At 38.5% G+C, this 16,039-nt stretch overlaps 2 protein-coding genes across 5 annotated transcripts in view; both read left to right on the top strand.

The window, feature by feature from the left end:
• Positions 1-5,700, top strand: part of MFRP (membrane frizzled-related protein) — a 97,342-nt gene extending 91,642 nt beyond the window's left edge. The window contains exons 10-13 of the mRNA XM_075189569.1: positions 407-537; positions 707-841; positions 989-1,116; positions 5,376-5,700. Coding sequence (XP_075045670.1) covers positions 407-537; positions 707-841; positions 989-1,116; positions 5,376-5,600 — 619 coding nt within the window. The 3' untranslated portion in view covers positions 5,601-5,700. The remainder of the gene's footprint in view (positions 1-406; positions 538-706; positions 842-988; positions 1,117-5,375) is intronic.
• A 534-nt stretch (positions 5,701-6,234) lies between these two features.
• The window catches only part of C1QTNF5 (C1q and TNF related 5), a 91,132-nt gene continuing 81,327 nt past the window's right edge, over positions 6,235-16,039 (top strand). The window contains exon 1 of one of the 4 annotated variants that reach the window (XM_075189581.1): positions 6,235-6,385. The gene's annotated coding sequence lies outside the window, so the exon portion shown is untranslated. Of the gene's footprint in view, positions 6,431-16,039 lie in introns of all 4 variants that reach the window. The other 3 variants (XM_075189584.1, XM_075189585.1, XM_075189583.1) reach the window with 3 other exon arrangements.

Below are 16,039 nucleotides of genomic sequence, written 5' to 3'. Positions count from 1 at the left end.
GCTAAACTGAAATTATAGCTTCAGGTTTTATTTTGTAAAGGCATTGGCAATTATATGCATGACTCACACAACTGAGATGTAGAATGTTTTTCTACTATGTGTTCTGTTAGGTTTGATTTGTGGTTGCATTTACAGTAGCATTTTCTAAGCATTTTCTTTTTACAATTAGTGTTCTAGCTCCTCACTCTGCTCATAGACAATGATTATGTTTTGATTGCCTTGTTCCTTTCAGAATCCTATCTCTCCTACTAACAGTATTTCTCCTTTTTCTTGTGATGATTTATCTGGTGCTTTTATTGTATAAACTCTCAGTAGCTTATACAAGTAGTTAGACTTCAATAGTATAAAAAGAAATTATTTTATTCATAGGATCAGCAGACCTTCACTTTTATATTTCTTTTGTTAGGTTCTGCGGTTCTGAAACTCCACCTAGCTTTACTTCCTCTGGTACACAAATGACTATTCTGTTTGTGGCAGATGAGGAAGTATCAGATGTAGGATTCTATGCTACATATCAAGCTCTTAACGCTACAGAGAGTAAGTTACATAACTTTCATGGTGCTACTATCTGTTCACTTTCATTTCTCTTTGGCTCAGATTTCTCTATTATTGTGTATCTTAGATATGAACCCATGCTAAGTAATTGTCTTTATTTCAAAATTATTAATGTTATTAATATTGCACCATTAATCTTCCTTTCTCTTAGGTGACTGTGGTTCTTTGGAGTTGAGGTGTGGTGATGGAAGATGTCTACCTTTGCAATGGGCCTGTGATGGGTGGCTAGACTGTTCTGATGGTAGAGATGAACAGGAGTGTCCAGAGATACCTGACCCTGAACCAGGTAATAACCACTAGGACTGGTTTGTTTTCCAAAACCAAGAAATTGTTCTGACTTAACTTCAACTTAGTGTTAATCTGTGTGACATAAACTACTACCTGTCAAGGCCACATTTCACCTAACTCTTTGTTCCCTCTCATCTTGCCCTAGTGAATCCATGTCAGCCACTGAATGTTCCTCTGTGCCATGGTTTGTCTTACTCCCTCACTGTGTTTCCCAATCTCTGGGTTCCTCTTCTAGAGCAACCAGCAGTCAGTGAGTTATTCAAAGGATATAAGGTAATGTTATTGCTTTGACTTTGTATATAAGTCTTATATTATATACTGCAGCTTGTGGAGTGAATGTAAAAGCAAAACACTCAGCAATTTTTTGTTTGAATTATTATTAAAAATGGTCATACAGAACAATGTCCAAGTTTTAATTCTAGAAATTAAACATAAAGGACAGTGTTGCAAATGAAAATGGTAACCATTCTTCCACACTCTTGAAGGTAGTTGATGCTACTACAGAGATACAATATTTAAACATGTGGGGCCTGAGTCATTAAGGGGAGCAAGGCAAAAAAAAGAAGTCAATATAATCCTGGACAAACCATGCTACAATGTAAGAGGTACAAATTAGTTTATTATTTTGCACATAAAGACAATACTGGCTGTTTTTTCATGTAGCACTCAAATACTTGATAACTTTATTTTTGCACTGAAATTTAAAGTTGATTTAGGACATGTCCTACCCCAACTATAAATCTGTTCCCACATATTAAATTTACCACCCCCCTCCAAAGCAGCATGGTGTTGTCGAGGTACACAGTCACTCCTTAATAACTCAGGCCCATGGACTGTAAGACAAGTGCTACTAATTTAACACTCATGTTTGTAAAAGGCTTCACCAACATGATTCAAATAGACTTCTGGTAGGAGAGCTTCCAGGAAAATAAACAGATGACTATGCACATAGCAACTTTAGATTGCAGGAAATGTATCTCCTTTTTCTGGTCCCTCTGTAATATAGCTGTTTCTTAGATTGTGTATCCTTTTCCTCGCAAGATATACCAACTGATTTGACATGTGATTACTTACTGATTTCATTGATCATAGTTACACTCTCTACCTTTGGTCTAGATGCAATTTCTCATTGGCTCAGATTTCTCTGTTTTTGTATCATTTATCATCTTCCCTCTTTCCTGATCCCAAGTGTGCTGTCAGCAGTGCCTCCAGTTGGTCCTACAGTGCCACCAACCTCACTAGCATCTTCTCTAGCACACAGTTGCAGATAACTGTGACCTAGTATTTATTAAGCAAAGGTGGAAAATTAAATTCAGTGCTCTGTGTCTCCGGAACAGTCCACAGAGACACATCACTCTGATGATGTGGATGGAATCTCCGCTCTCAATAGGAGAGCAGAGATTCATTACTGTAATTGCTGGCAGTGTACGCAGTTGGACATCATGGTGATGTTCAGTGGCATATTGAAGTCAATTGAATCTCCCCCCAAGAGTCCCTTTTTAGATATTCCTTAAATATATGGTTTTATTACCCCTGAGGCCTTTCCCACCCCTGTATTGAGCACTTTTAGGTTCATCACATATGACATGAATTAAAAGGAAGTGCAGAGTGCCAGATGACCTAAAGACGTATGACTACCAAAAACGCTGCATTTCCAAAATATTGAATAATCCGTAATGATCATGAAGGCACTATGTGTTGATATTACATCCAGACTGTTCAATGCACCCTATAAAGGTGCACAGGGAAATTTGTGATGTTTGGGTACCATAGTTCACACAAATTAGCTTAGCCAGAAATCCTGATATTCAGCGGCTCAACACAGGGAACTGAATTCTTCCTATCCCTATCCCTATTTGGATTCACTCAAGCAAAAAAGTTCTTCCTACCTGGTACTTAACCATATTTATTTGCTTGTCAGCTTCTCATGGCAAGAAATTAGAAAGCAGATTTTATGATCATATCAGTAGATTTCAAACTCTCTTTGGATTCAATTCTGGATTACTTTGAATGAATACAGTGATCAGCAATATACTGTATATATTGTTGGCAGGCAACAAAAAAAATTGACAATAAGATGAAACAATGGACAGACTGTCACACCTGCAATTCTCTCATCCTAGACCGGGGACTCTGTAACCTTTACACTTATCATGACCTGGTAATTAGTGAATGAGTATGTATAACTTTTATTGGATCGCTGCTGTGATGTCAGAATATCAAAAGACCTGGAGAACTGGCCTTTGTATGCAGGGGCAGGGGTAAGTATTTTGGTAAATGTGAAGTTCCTGTACATCCTGCAATTTCGCTATTTGGTGGTAAAGAGTTTGATTTATAAAAAAAAGTTTATTAACTCAACTGAAGTGTTCTATGTGGCAGGAAAGTGAGCAGGTAATGAAAGATAGTCTTCTGCAACTGAAGCAGTTCTGTAAAAAGAAACATGAGAAAATACCCTCAAGGTCATATGCTGGATTCATAATAAGTATATAAAAAAATTGGAAAAATTAATATATAATCACTTGTTACCATTTGTTGCATTTCAATGTTCAATTAAATTTTCCAACAAAATATGAGAATGTATGCAAAATACACATAAAAAATATTTATTTTAAAAATGGTGCCATTTTTGTAATCAGATTTGCTTGAATATCAAATTTAGGTCAAATAAAGGCAGTACTACATATTCTAGAAGGTTTTCAATATTTTCTTTTATTCATCACATTATATATCTAATATCTGTAATAGCTGATATACCAACTGTATTATTTATCACATGGTTTATTCCCAAATGCAGAATTTGAACAAATAGGACGTTGTTGTAATCCATGTGTGAAATATAAACCTGAGTGTGTAAAGTCCACAGAGGAGGAGGACAACACTTATGCGATAAATGAGTTCTCATGGACTGGATACGATTAATATATATGTAATACAAAAGAGCCTATTGTGGCTTTCAAACAAGCAAAGCCTTGAGGGGGCTGACATTGATAGAATGCACTCTGGTTATTCATTCAATGTATGCTTTACTGCACCTTTTACGAAAATATTTGAACAAAATTAAAGAACCCAAGCCCATTACCTGAAATGTGTAGTCAAACCCAGGTAATGCATCTCTCTGCACTGTAAGGGTTAATGTGACAGGATGGACCACCTATGCTACCCTGTCTGTTGTTGTTGGAAACCGGCTGTGCTTATTTGGGATAAAGAAAGGGAAAGGTGGCAAAACCTTTTCTTTTCTTTATCCCAAATGCACACTTTAACCACAGTGGTAGCGGCTTAAGCTGTTGCCACCACTGGACTCCTTCACGACATCCAGAACTGCATTCCTTCTGAGTAACTGTCGCTACTAGTGTACCCCTTGCTAGTGCACCTGGGCTGGTACCCCTGACCTCTTTCTATAGATCAGGGTTGCTGTGGATGGATCCACCGTGGCCTATCCCACTGGCCAGAGCTGCTGGGTAGCAGACAGAGCGGTGGTACTGGAAAGCTGTGTCCAAACCTCAGAACAGCCGGAAACGGATTAGATTTGGGTCTAATCTGTAGATCACAGGAAATTACAGCAGGGAAGAAGTTGTAAAGCAGGTCTTGAAGCAAGTGATGTTTATTCCCTCAAGTGCTCTGACAAGGACAGTTCACACTGGTTGAAGGTACCAGTGATCAGAAGGTACCAGTGATCAGATGAAACAATAATGATACATTCAGTACAAACCAGTGCTGCTTTATACAGTTTGGGACACAGCCTACCATGGGGTAAGCCATCCCCCTGAAATCTTTGCTGACCCCAAGAAGTCTGAGCTATTTTTAGTATCAGCATGCAATAGGCTGCCCCAAACAAGGATTTTAATGCAATTTATAGTTAACAAAATGTACACTTATCTGTGATATCCTACATCATGTGCTGTTTACAATGTTCAGACATTTCCCTTTATCCAGGTAGTATACAGGTAACGACTCCCTGTTGTGTATTCAAGTGTTGGTCACTCACATTGATAAACTTATTTAGCCTTAATGAGGAAGTTACAGAAAGGACTCCTCAAACAAATGCTCATTGCATTAGACATATACCTCAGAAATTAATGCAATTTCTACACAGAAATATAACACAATATAATAAAATAAGTACATTTCTAATACACAGTATCAAGAATCAGTACAAATTGGCACCCTGCGCTCTTACCTTTCAATTAATGTACACAATAAGTTATTTATAAGTGATCCAGCCACAGTTAACTTATGAAATTAGGTCTCCATAAATAAATGGTGATGATGACAGGAGACAGGCTGCATATAATGCTGTGCTGGAGCTTGTTCTGCAGATTGGGTCCTCCTTTGTGGAGGCTGGGTTTCATCAGGTCCACCAACGACGCAGAGTAGCTTTGAAATAGCAAATTTAGCTCACCTACTGTATTTCTCAGTCAATGATTTAACCCCACCTCTCTCTTTCTCACATACACACACTTAATCATACAGTAAATGCACAGAATTGTTGTTAAATAGCAAAAAATTAATCCAATTCTATTTTCCCTTGACAGATCCTTCAGGAACTGCCATGCTTCCCTGCTATGCGCCCATTACTGTGTGCCCTGCTGGTTCCCAGTTGTTCGTCTGATGGTGGTGCATTGCAGCCATGTCGCTCAGTCTGTCTAAATGCAATGCATCTATGTATGACACAGCTAGAGCAACTTGGTTTGTCATGGCCCTTTAACTGTGACTGGCTCCCACCACATAGTCAGCAACCAGACTGTGTGATTCCCTAAAAAGGAGTTGTCAAACTATAAAATAAAATGTATCAGGTCTAACTCCTCTCATTTCTATATCTGAGATGTATTATTATACAAAGTAGTAAAGCAATTCATTGGATGGTGTTCTCTGAACATGGTGTTATTTGTTTCTTTAAATAAATCTGCTTAAAAATAAGTTTATTTTTAAAACAAATAAATAATTTAAACCCGTGATAACTCTGCAGAAGAGTGGTACTGATAACTTTAGGGGAATTTCTTGGAGTGCATTTATGGATATGCTTGATTTTACTATGCAATTCTTTAGCTATTACTCATTCTTCCTCTTAATACAAAGTATATACTGTTTCATTATTTCTCAATGTTTGTAGCCTGTTAATCCTTGCTTATATATTGTTTTTTTCACTTTTCGTTTTCCTTTGTAGTGACTTATTCTATTTTTCTCAGCTTGTTGTATTCAGATTGTTTCCACCTTAATCTTGTCCTCACATTACCTTTTTATTCACCCTGAGATCTCAATTTCTTACCTCTGTATAATTGTCATTTTATCTTTTCTCATTCTCACCATATTTCCCACCCTTAATGTCGTCTCTCCCCAGTTTCTGTCTTTTCCTGGTACTTGCCCCCATTTCCTGTCTCTCATTCCCTTTTCTGTCTGATATTTTCCCTTGTGGTTTTTGGCTCTTTAATAGAATAGTTTGACTCACTAAGGGGGAGGGGAACATGGGTGAGAGCGTCACAGCTGGGAGAAAGAAAGAAATAGTCTGATATCAGGAACGAAGAGACCGAGGCACATGAACAGTGTGAGTACAAAACAAAAAGAGAGAAAATGTGTTGAGTGAGAAAAGGTATGGAAGGAGTCGGAGATGAAAACACAATTTGACAAAATGATTGTGCTTTGGATTGTAATTTGTATGACACAATGAATAATGGATAAATTGATGTTAGTAGTGTCTATTGTTTTAATGGCTATCAACTAGTTTAGTTTAGTGTAAGGCTAGATACACATTACAGTATTTTAAGCCTATTATTGAGCAATCACACGATAAATGACCATTTAGCTTCATATCACATTAGTGTGTACACTGCAATGATGAACGATTATCGTTCCAAAACACATGGTATCTTTCATTTGATTTTTAAACTGGACTAACAATGTCATTCAACAATAGAACAATATCCTTCCAATTCTGCAGTGTGTATGCAACCACTACCAGCAATGTCCATAGACCTCATTGGAGTGTGCAGTCACAATCTTTTCAGCCGATGGTTATGACAGATGAAGAGTGCAGATCTGAACGTAAATTGTGTAAAACATGTATACCGTGTACACATGAATCGGCCTGCTGATCGGGACTTTTTTTTCTGTCATCGGTAAAATCGTTAAAGTTGCATCTGTAGAGATTTTTTGTAGTGTGTACCCAGCCTAAAACTAATTGCAAGCTGTATGTAACCATTGTTATAGGATTGAAAGCACAAGGTAACAGGTAAAAACAATAACACATGTGCAGGGTAAGGAAAACTAAATGTGTAGTTAAAGGGACAAGATTTCCTCTGTTGCATTTGTCCATCACCAAAGCCTCCCTTTACATTTGTTCCTTTATTGCAATGCAGAGAGTTGCATGAGTTTTCATTATGATGATGATGCTTTTTTTCTCTTTTCAGTTTATGTACTTAATCTTACACTGTTGCTATAGACTTAGTGAAGATCCCAAGGTCATTCCAGTTTCACATGCAAATAAGCTAAATTAGCAACATTGTTGAAGGAACAGTATAGGCATTATTTATTTTGCTTTGTTTTGTTTGCTACTGGTCTTTATCAACCACCTATTTTGCCCAGTAAAGATAATGGACGGGTGTGTTGGAAAATATGAGCATGTGTAGCGCACAGTAGCAGGTCAAATTAATTTACAATCCGATGAAAAAAATTAGGTGTGTTTTTTTTTTTTAAACATAAATCACTGTAACAGGCAATAAGAAATGTTGGTATTTACTATTTCACTTAGTTTGTTTCTTCTGCTATTAATGATTTATAATTCTGCATAGTGTCTTTGACTACCATGGTAACCACAGTCATATGATGTAGTGAGCAGAGAGGCTATGAAAAGCCCCTCTGAGTTGTGTCGACTGTGTGTAATCTAAAATACACCCCTCCCCCTTCTCCCCCATTGCCTTCACATTACATGCTGAGAGCTGTCAACCTGTCTCTGTGTAACTGGCAACCATATTTTGCAGCCTCCAGAAAGATTTGGAAAACAGCTAAGACAGACTCCTATTCAGGCTTAAAAAGTACTTAACGTGCCATTTAAAAAAAACAAAAACCTTTATAAATGGGATTGCTGCTTTAAAAAATACCCTTGGGCAGTAGGAACTCTGAACTATATATGCCCTTGATTACATATCAAATATATATTCTAAATTAATATAATTTTGGGATACTCTTCTAAAACTTAGGGGTGAGCATCACATGAAATTTTGCACAGTATGATAAAGAGTGTAGCACTTCTCTAGTAAAATTATAGTGCTCAAGCTACTTTATCGACCTTATTGTCATGTGACTGATCAGAAACTGTAGCATCGTAGCAAACAGTATGGGGAGACTTGCAATTTCACAAAATGTATTCATGTAACATTCAATTACATATTATGGAGCTCATTGTATAACATTTTTAGCATGGTGCGTAGCATTGATAGTATGGTTTTTATATAAATATAAATATTTACACATATATATATATATATATATATATATATATATCTACTATATAAATGCCTAGTGGCGTGTGTGGAAAAAAAAAAACAAGCTGCAGCGCCACCTGCTGGGCAGAGTTATACACTGACCTATATATTTCTTGAAGGAGAAGTGACAGTTGGGAGTGGTTGGTGGTTGCCGGGGGTGACAGTGGGGAGTTTTTAACACCTTAAGTAGCTTGATGAAGGATGTGGCGATGAAGATGAAGGATGAGGTGATGGAGAAAAATGATGAGGTGGTGACATGTGGACAAAACCACGTTAAAAAAGGGCGCTTGCGTCGGGAAGTAACGCTCTTCCCCTGAGGAGGCCTGGGCTAGGCCGAAATGCATGACAAGAACCTTTTTAACACCTTGAGTAGCTTGATTTGACTAGAATGCATGAGTATCATGCACAGGTTAACTTGTATATATATATATATATATATATATATATATATATATATATATATATATATATATATGTACAGAATTAATAATTTCTTACTTTTACACATAATTTCTTTGACTGATAGGTGTACACTAAAAAGGGCCTAATTACAAGTTGACCGAATAAAAAACCTTTCTTACAGCAGTGGTGTTGACATACCATGTCCACATTACAATAGCCATCTAAAGAGATTTGCTGACTCATATTTATATATATTTGATATTTATATATATTATTTGTCTTTGACATACTAATCCATGTCAAAGTTGTAAGCAGTGGGAAATAGTCATAAGACTTCGGGACCAATTTATCAAAGGACAAAAGCCCCATTGCCAGTGAAACCCCATTGCTGGCAGGAGGACTTGTTTTCGACCCTTTATATAGGGGTCGAAAAAACAAGGTGGTCTCCCCCTTTATATAAGGGAGAGACCACCAGTGACAAGTGCCATTGCAAGCCTCACGGCGATACTTAGAGTTTTGTTGGGTTCTCATGAATGAAAACACTAAAAGAAAGCTATTTTAGCTCCTGCTTCTTACTCCCACAAAATTATAAGTAAAAATTAAAAATGTCAAAAAAACTAAGTCTGCATATCAAAATGAATAACAAGAATTTATTTTAATCTAAAGGAATGAAACACAACACAGTACATGACATATACCTAAATATGACATAGGCAAATCACTATATATATATATATATATATATATATTTATTTTAAAGATGAGCGGGCTCGGATTTAGTAAATCAGAGCCCCCCGAACAGTGCGGATCCGATCCCGATCCGAGCACTGTTCGGGTATTCCCAGCGGACTCCAAACTGAAAACGAGGCTGAACGTCATAATCGCTGCATCGGATCTCGCGAGATCTGGATTCATGTTAGTCCCCCCCCACCCTGGGACCAGCAGCACCTCCTCCCCGTGCACTGGATGTATGTCAGACCTCGGTGACTGATCTCCGCACCAACAGCCTCTTAACTGTTCCACTGTGGGAAAAAATAGGGGTGGAGCTGCGGGAGAGCTGTGTGTAGATGCTGGAGGTGTGAGGAGCTGATACTGCACGCAGGTTGCTACAGGGTGAGTGTGACTTATGTCTGCACTTATGTCTGCATCTTACTTCCTGCACCTGCCCTCAGGTACACATCCAGCTTACATACATTAACATTCAGAGACTGCATGAACTAAGGTGATTCCTGATAACTCCTAGTGTGAAGAAATGATGATCAGACACCATGAGAGATTCAGGATTCTGGACTCCGGGCACCTTGTGATTTACAGACTACTTAAATGAATTTAATGGATCTCACACATCTTTCGCCTTCCCTGGCAAATTACTTCAAAGGTTTCCTGATAATCTTTTCATCTCACACAATACACTTTCTAAATGCTGGATAATTCAAATGTGCAGCCAGAGAAGTTCATTAATAATTAATTCAACTATAAAGAAGAAGTTGATGTGCACGGGAGAGTTTTGGTGTCTCGTGTTTTGTGTTTTGGATTCGGATTTCCGTGATGTTTTGGGTTCGGATTTGTTTCGCAAAACACCTGCCGAAAGGTTTTGGTTCGGATTTAAGGTTTTGGATTCGGATTTTTTTTGAAAAAAGCATAAAAAGTTCAAAAATCAAGTTTTTGGGCTTATTTTCACTCCTACGCTATTATTAACCTCAATAACATTCAATAACAAGCATTTCCACTAATTTACCATGTATTCTGAATACCTCACAATATAGTTATTAGTCCAAAACGTTGCAATGAGGTATCTTTCTGGACTGCGTAGTGGAGTGGTCCCCACAATATAATAAGAAAACCATCAACTGGTCTTAATCGCACCACAAAATGTACCTGGATTGCGTAGAGGAGTGGGTCACCACAATATAAATTAAAAACCCTGAACTTGTATGATTCGCACCAATAAATGTATCTGGACTGCCTAGAGGAGTGGGTCACCACAATATATATTATAAGAAAACCATCAACTGGTATGAATCGCACCGAATAATGTACCTGGACTGCGTAGAGGAGTGGGTCACCACAATATAAATTAAAAACCCTGAACTTGTATGATTCGCACCAATAATGTACCTGGACTGCGTAGAGGAGTGGGTCACCACAATATAAATTAAAAACCCTGAACTTGTATGATTCGCACCAATAAATGTATCTGGTTTGTGTAGAGGAGTGGTCACCACAATATAAATTAAAAACCCTAAACTTGTATTATTCGCACTAATAAATGTATCTGGACTGCGTAGATGAGTGGTCACCACAATATAAATTAAAAACCCTGAACTTGTATGAATCGCACCAAATAATGTACCTGGACTGCGTAGAGGAGTGGGTCACCACAATATAAATTAAAAACCCTGAACTTGTATGATTTGCACCAATAATGTACCTGGACTGCGTAGAGGAGTGGGTCACCACAATATATATAATAAGAAAACCATCAACTGGTATGAATCACACCGAATAATGTACCTGGACTGCGTAGAGGAGTGGGTCACCACAATATAAATTAAAAACCCTGAACTTGTATGATTCGCACCAATAATGTACCTGGACTGCGTAGAGGAGTGGGTCACCACAATATATATAATAAGAAAACCATCAACTGGTATGAATCGCACCGAATAATGTACCTGGACTGCGTAGAGGAGTGGGTCACCACAATATAAATTAAAAACCCTGAACTTGTATGATTCGCACTAATAATGTACCTGGACTGCGTAGAGGAGTGGGTCACCATAATATATATTATAAGAAAACCATCAACTGGTATGAATCGCACCGAATAATGTACCTGGACTGCGTAGAGGAGTGGATCACCACAATATAAATTAAAAACCCTGAACTTGTATGATTCGCACCAATAATGTACCTGGACTGCGTAGAGGAGCGGGTCACCACAATATAAATTAAAAACACTGAACTTGTATGATTCGCACCAATAAATGTATCTGGATTGTGTAGAGGAGTGGTCACCACAATATAATTTAAAAACCCTGAACTTGTATTATTCGCACCAATAAATGTATCTGGACTGCGTAGAGGAGTGGTCACCACAATAGAAATTAAAAACCCTGAACTTGTATGAATCGCACCAAATAATGTACCTGGACTGCGTAGAGGAGTGGGTCACTACAATATAAATTAAAAACCCTGAACTTGTATGATTCGCACCAATAACTGTATCTGGACTGTGTAGAGGAGTGGTCACCACAATATAATTAAAAAACCCTCCACGGGTCTGAATTCCCAAAAAAAAGGTTCTGGACTGCGTAGTGGGGTGGCCCCGGTACACAATTTTTTACCGGGGCAACAATATTATTAAAAAACCCTCCATGGGTCTGAATTCCACCCAAAAAGTTTATGGACTGCGTAGTGTAGTGTTCCCCACAATATTATTTAAAAATTTTGCAGCAACAGTCAACGTTGTTTAATATCTGATATACCTCTATCTGGACTGCATAGTAGAGTGGCCCCGGTACCCAATTTGGTACCGGGGCCACAATACCTCCTCCAACCATGGTACAGAGCATTCATCATTGAGATCCCATCAAGTATGTTAAAGACAGACAGGGTCGAAGTGTTATTGGTTGTCTTTGTGAACCAAAAAACTGTCCCTGTTGCACATAGTCGTGCAGTGAAGACTGACTTTTTCATTTAAAGGCACCATCTTTCAAGTGTAGTGTTTGTAAGTCATATTATACTTTTGGTAAAATTTGTTTAATTTGTTCCTCTTTATGGTAACTACTAATAGAATTAAAGTATTAAATAGAAGCGGCAGTTCCTCTTTATGGGAATTAGTAGTAGAATTAAAGTATTAAATAGAATTAAAGTATTAAATAGAGTGGTATAGAGTGGTAGTGTGGTATAGAGTGGTCCCCACAATATAATAATAAAACCCTCAACTGGTCAGAATTCCACCAAACAAGTATCTGGACTGCGTATTGGGGTGGCCCCGGTACCCGATTTGATACCAGGCCACAATAAAATAAATACACCCTCAACTGGTCAGAATTCCACCAAACAAGTATCTGGACTGCGTAGTGGGGTGGCCCCGGTACCCAATTTGATTCCGGGGCCACAATACCTACTCCAAGTTCCAAGTGTAGTGTTTATAACATCTTAACACTACACTAATTCTAGCACGTCAAAACCTCTTGTTTTAAATAATGACAGGGCATTTAACTTTTGATTTAATTTATTGAATTTGTTGGCATTTTCTTTTACTTTTTGAACATGGCAAACAACTGTTGAATGGTCACATAATGCCAAAAAAATAGTTGCAAGATGGAATTGTCCTTGGGCCCTCCCACCCACCCTTATGTTGTTGAAATAGGACATGCACACTTTAACAAACCAATCATTTCAGCGACAGGGCCTACCAAACAACTGTGGCTGAAATGATTGGTTTGTTTGGGCCCCCACACCAAAAAAACAATTCATCTCTCCCTGTACAAACTAAACAGGCTCTACTGAGGAAAGATGTCGTCCTCATCCTCAACCTCTGATTCCTCTCCCCCTACAGTGTGTACTTCCTCCTCCTCACACATTATCCATTCGTCCCCGCTGGACTCCACAACCACAGGTCCCTCTGTACTATCTGGAGGGCAGTGCTGTACTTCATTGAGGAATTGATTATTCATTTTTATAAACATCATTTTTTCAACGTTGTGAGGAAGCAACCTCCTTCGCCGCTCACTGACCAGGTTCCCCGCTGCACTAAAAACTCTTTCCGAGTACACACTGGAGGGGGGACAACTCAGTTAAAAAATAGAGCCAGTTTGTACAGGGGCTTCCAAACTGCCTTTTGGAGTTCTACCACGGCACTACCTCTAGTTAATTTAGATTGCAAGGCTTGTATTGTATTGTATTGTAAATACTTTGAAGATATAAAAAGCAGGCTGCACAGACTGTGGAGCTAGAAAGTGAAATTAAATGGACCACGTTACTTTGGTGGCTATCTATGCCCCCCCCCCCCCACCCTACACTTGTAGTTGAATATAAATAAAGCAGCCTGCATAGACTGTAGAACTAGAAATTCAAATATACAAAGAAATGGACAAAGGCAGTTTGGTATCTGTCTGCATCAGATCCCCTCTCCACTAGGAGTAAAATAGAAAACTATTCAGCCGTTATATAATATAGAATATAAATAGAAATTGAGAAAGGCAATTTGGTATCTGTCTTCATCATAATCATCAACATCCTCCTCAGCGCCAGCTACATCAATAGCCTCCTCCCGGTGTACAACATTCACACCTTCATTAGCCAAATCTGTAACTGGACTGTGGGTGATCCTTCCAGCATATGCAGAGGGTGTGCTGCAAATGCTGGATGGAGTCACCTCTTCCCGTACAGTGATGGGAAGGTCAGGGTTCACAACCAACAACACCCTTGGACTCGCCTTGGGGATTTGTGATGTCATCTGTTTAGAAGGCTGAGTTCTTTGCTGTTTTGTTGTTGTTGCTGACAGCATAACTCTCTTAAATTTTTTGTAGGGGGGGAGGAGGGCTTAGATCCTTGGGTGAAGCTGGACCACTAGTCATGAACACGGGCCAGGGCCTAAGCCGTTCCTTGCCACTACGTGTCATAAATGGCATATTGCCAACTTTACGTTTCTCCTCAGATGATTTTAAGTTTCTCTTTTTGCTATTTTTTGAGAACTTGGGCTTTTTGGATTTTACATGCCCTGTACTAGGAGATTGGGCATCGGCCTTGCCAGACGACGTTGATGGCATTTCATCGTCTATGTCATGACTAGTGGCAGCAGCTTCAGCATTAGGAGGAAGTGGGTCTTGATCTTTCCCTACTTTATCCTTCAAATTTTGGTTTTCCATTATATGTAGCACAAGAGAGCGTACCCCTAAGCCACACACACTCGGCAAAGCCTTTAAAAATTATATGCGGCACAGGAGAGTAGCACTGGACTTATACTGCTGAATCAGTGAACTTTGTAATAGCAGTACCACTGGACTTATACTGCTGAATCAGTGAACTTTGTAATAGCAGTACCACTGGACTTATACACTGCTGAATCAGTGAACTTTGTAATAGCAGTACCACTGGACTTATACTGCTGAATCAGTGAACTTTGTAATATATCAGTACCACTGGACTTATACTGCTGAATCAGTGAACTTTGTAATAGCAGTACCACTGGACTTATACACTGCTGAATCAGTGAACTTTGTAATAGCAGTACCACTGGACTTATACTGCTGAATCAGTGAACTTTGTAATAGCAGTACCACTGGACTTATACACTGCTGAATCAGTGAACTTTGTAATAGCAGTACCACTGGACTTATTCTGCTGAATCAGTGAACTTTGTAATATCAGTACCACTGGACTTATACTGCTGAATCAGTGAACTTTGTAATAGCAGTACCACTGGACTTATACTGCTGAATCAGTGAACTTGGTAATATAATATTGCAGTACCAATGGGCTTATACTGCAGGATTGGTTTTGCAAATTATGTTGTAATTAAAAAAAAATTAATTATTTTTTTTGTATTTTTTTTATAACTTTTTTTAAATTTTTTAAACACTTGGGAATAATGGGGAAATAAGTATGCCCTTAGAAGCACAGAGCACAGGACACAGTACCACTGGTCACTGGACTGAACAGGGCACAGCACAGGACCCAGCAGCACCACTGAACTCAAAATTGACAGAGCACAGCACACAGCACCACTGGACTTTTACTGTTTAATGTGTGAACTTGGTAATATTGCAGTACCAATGGGCTTATACTGCAGGATTGGTTTTGCAAATTTTGTTGTAATTAAAAAAAATTTTTAATTTTTTTTTTGTATATTTTTTTATAACTTTTTCTTATTTTTTAAAACACTTGGGAATAATGGGGAAATAACTATGCCCTTAGAAGCACAGAGCACAGGACACAGCACCACTGGACTGAACAGGACACAGCACAGGACCCAGCACCACCACTGAACTCAAAATTGACAGAGCACAGCACACAGCACCACTGGACTTTTACTGTTGAATGTGTGAACTTGGTAATATTGCAGTACCAATGGGCTTATACTGCAGGATTGGTTTTGCAAATTTTGTTGTAATTAAAAAAAATTGTAATTATTTTTTTGTATTTTTTTTTATAACTTTTTTTTATTTTTTAAAACACTTGGGAATAATGGAAAAATAACTATGCCCTTAGAAGCACAGAGCACAGGACACAGCACCACTGGACTGAACAGGACACAGCACAGGACCCAGCAGCACCACTGAACTCAAAATTGACAGAGCACAGCA

Source organism: Mixophyes fleayi, chromosome 11, assembly GCF_038048845.1.
Source record: "Mixophyes fleayi isolate aMixFle1 chromosome 11, aMixFle1.hap1, whole genome shotgun sequence".
Taxonomy (NCBI): domain Eukaryota; kingdom Metazoa; phylum Chordata; class Amphibia; order Anura; family Limnodynastidae; genus Mixophyes; species Mixophyes fleayi.
The sequence above is the reverse complement of the archived record's forward strand: the minus strand, read 5'-3'. Positions and strand labels throughout refer to the sequence as shown.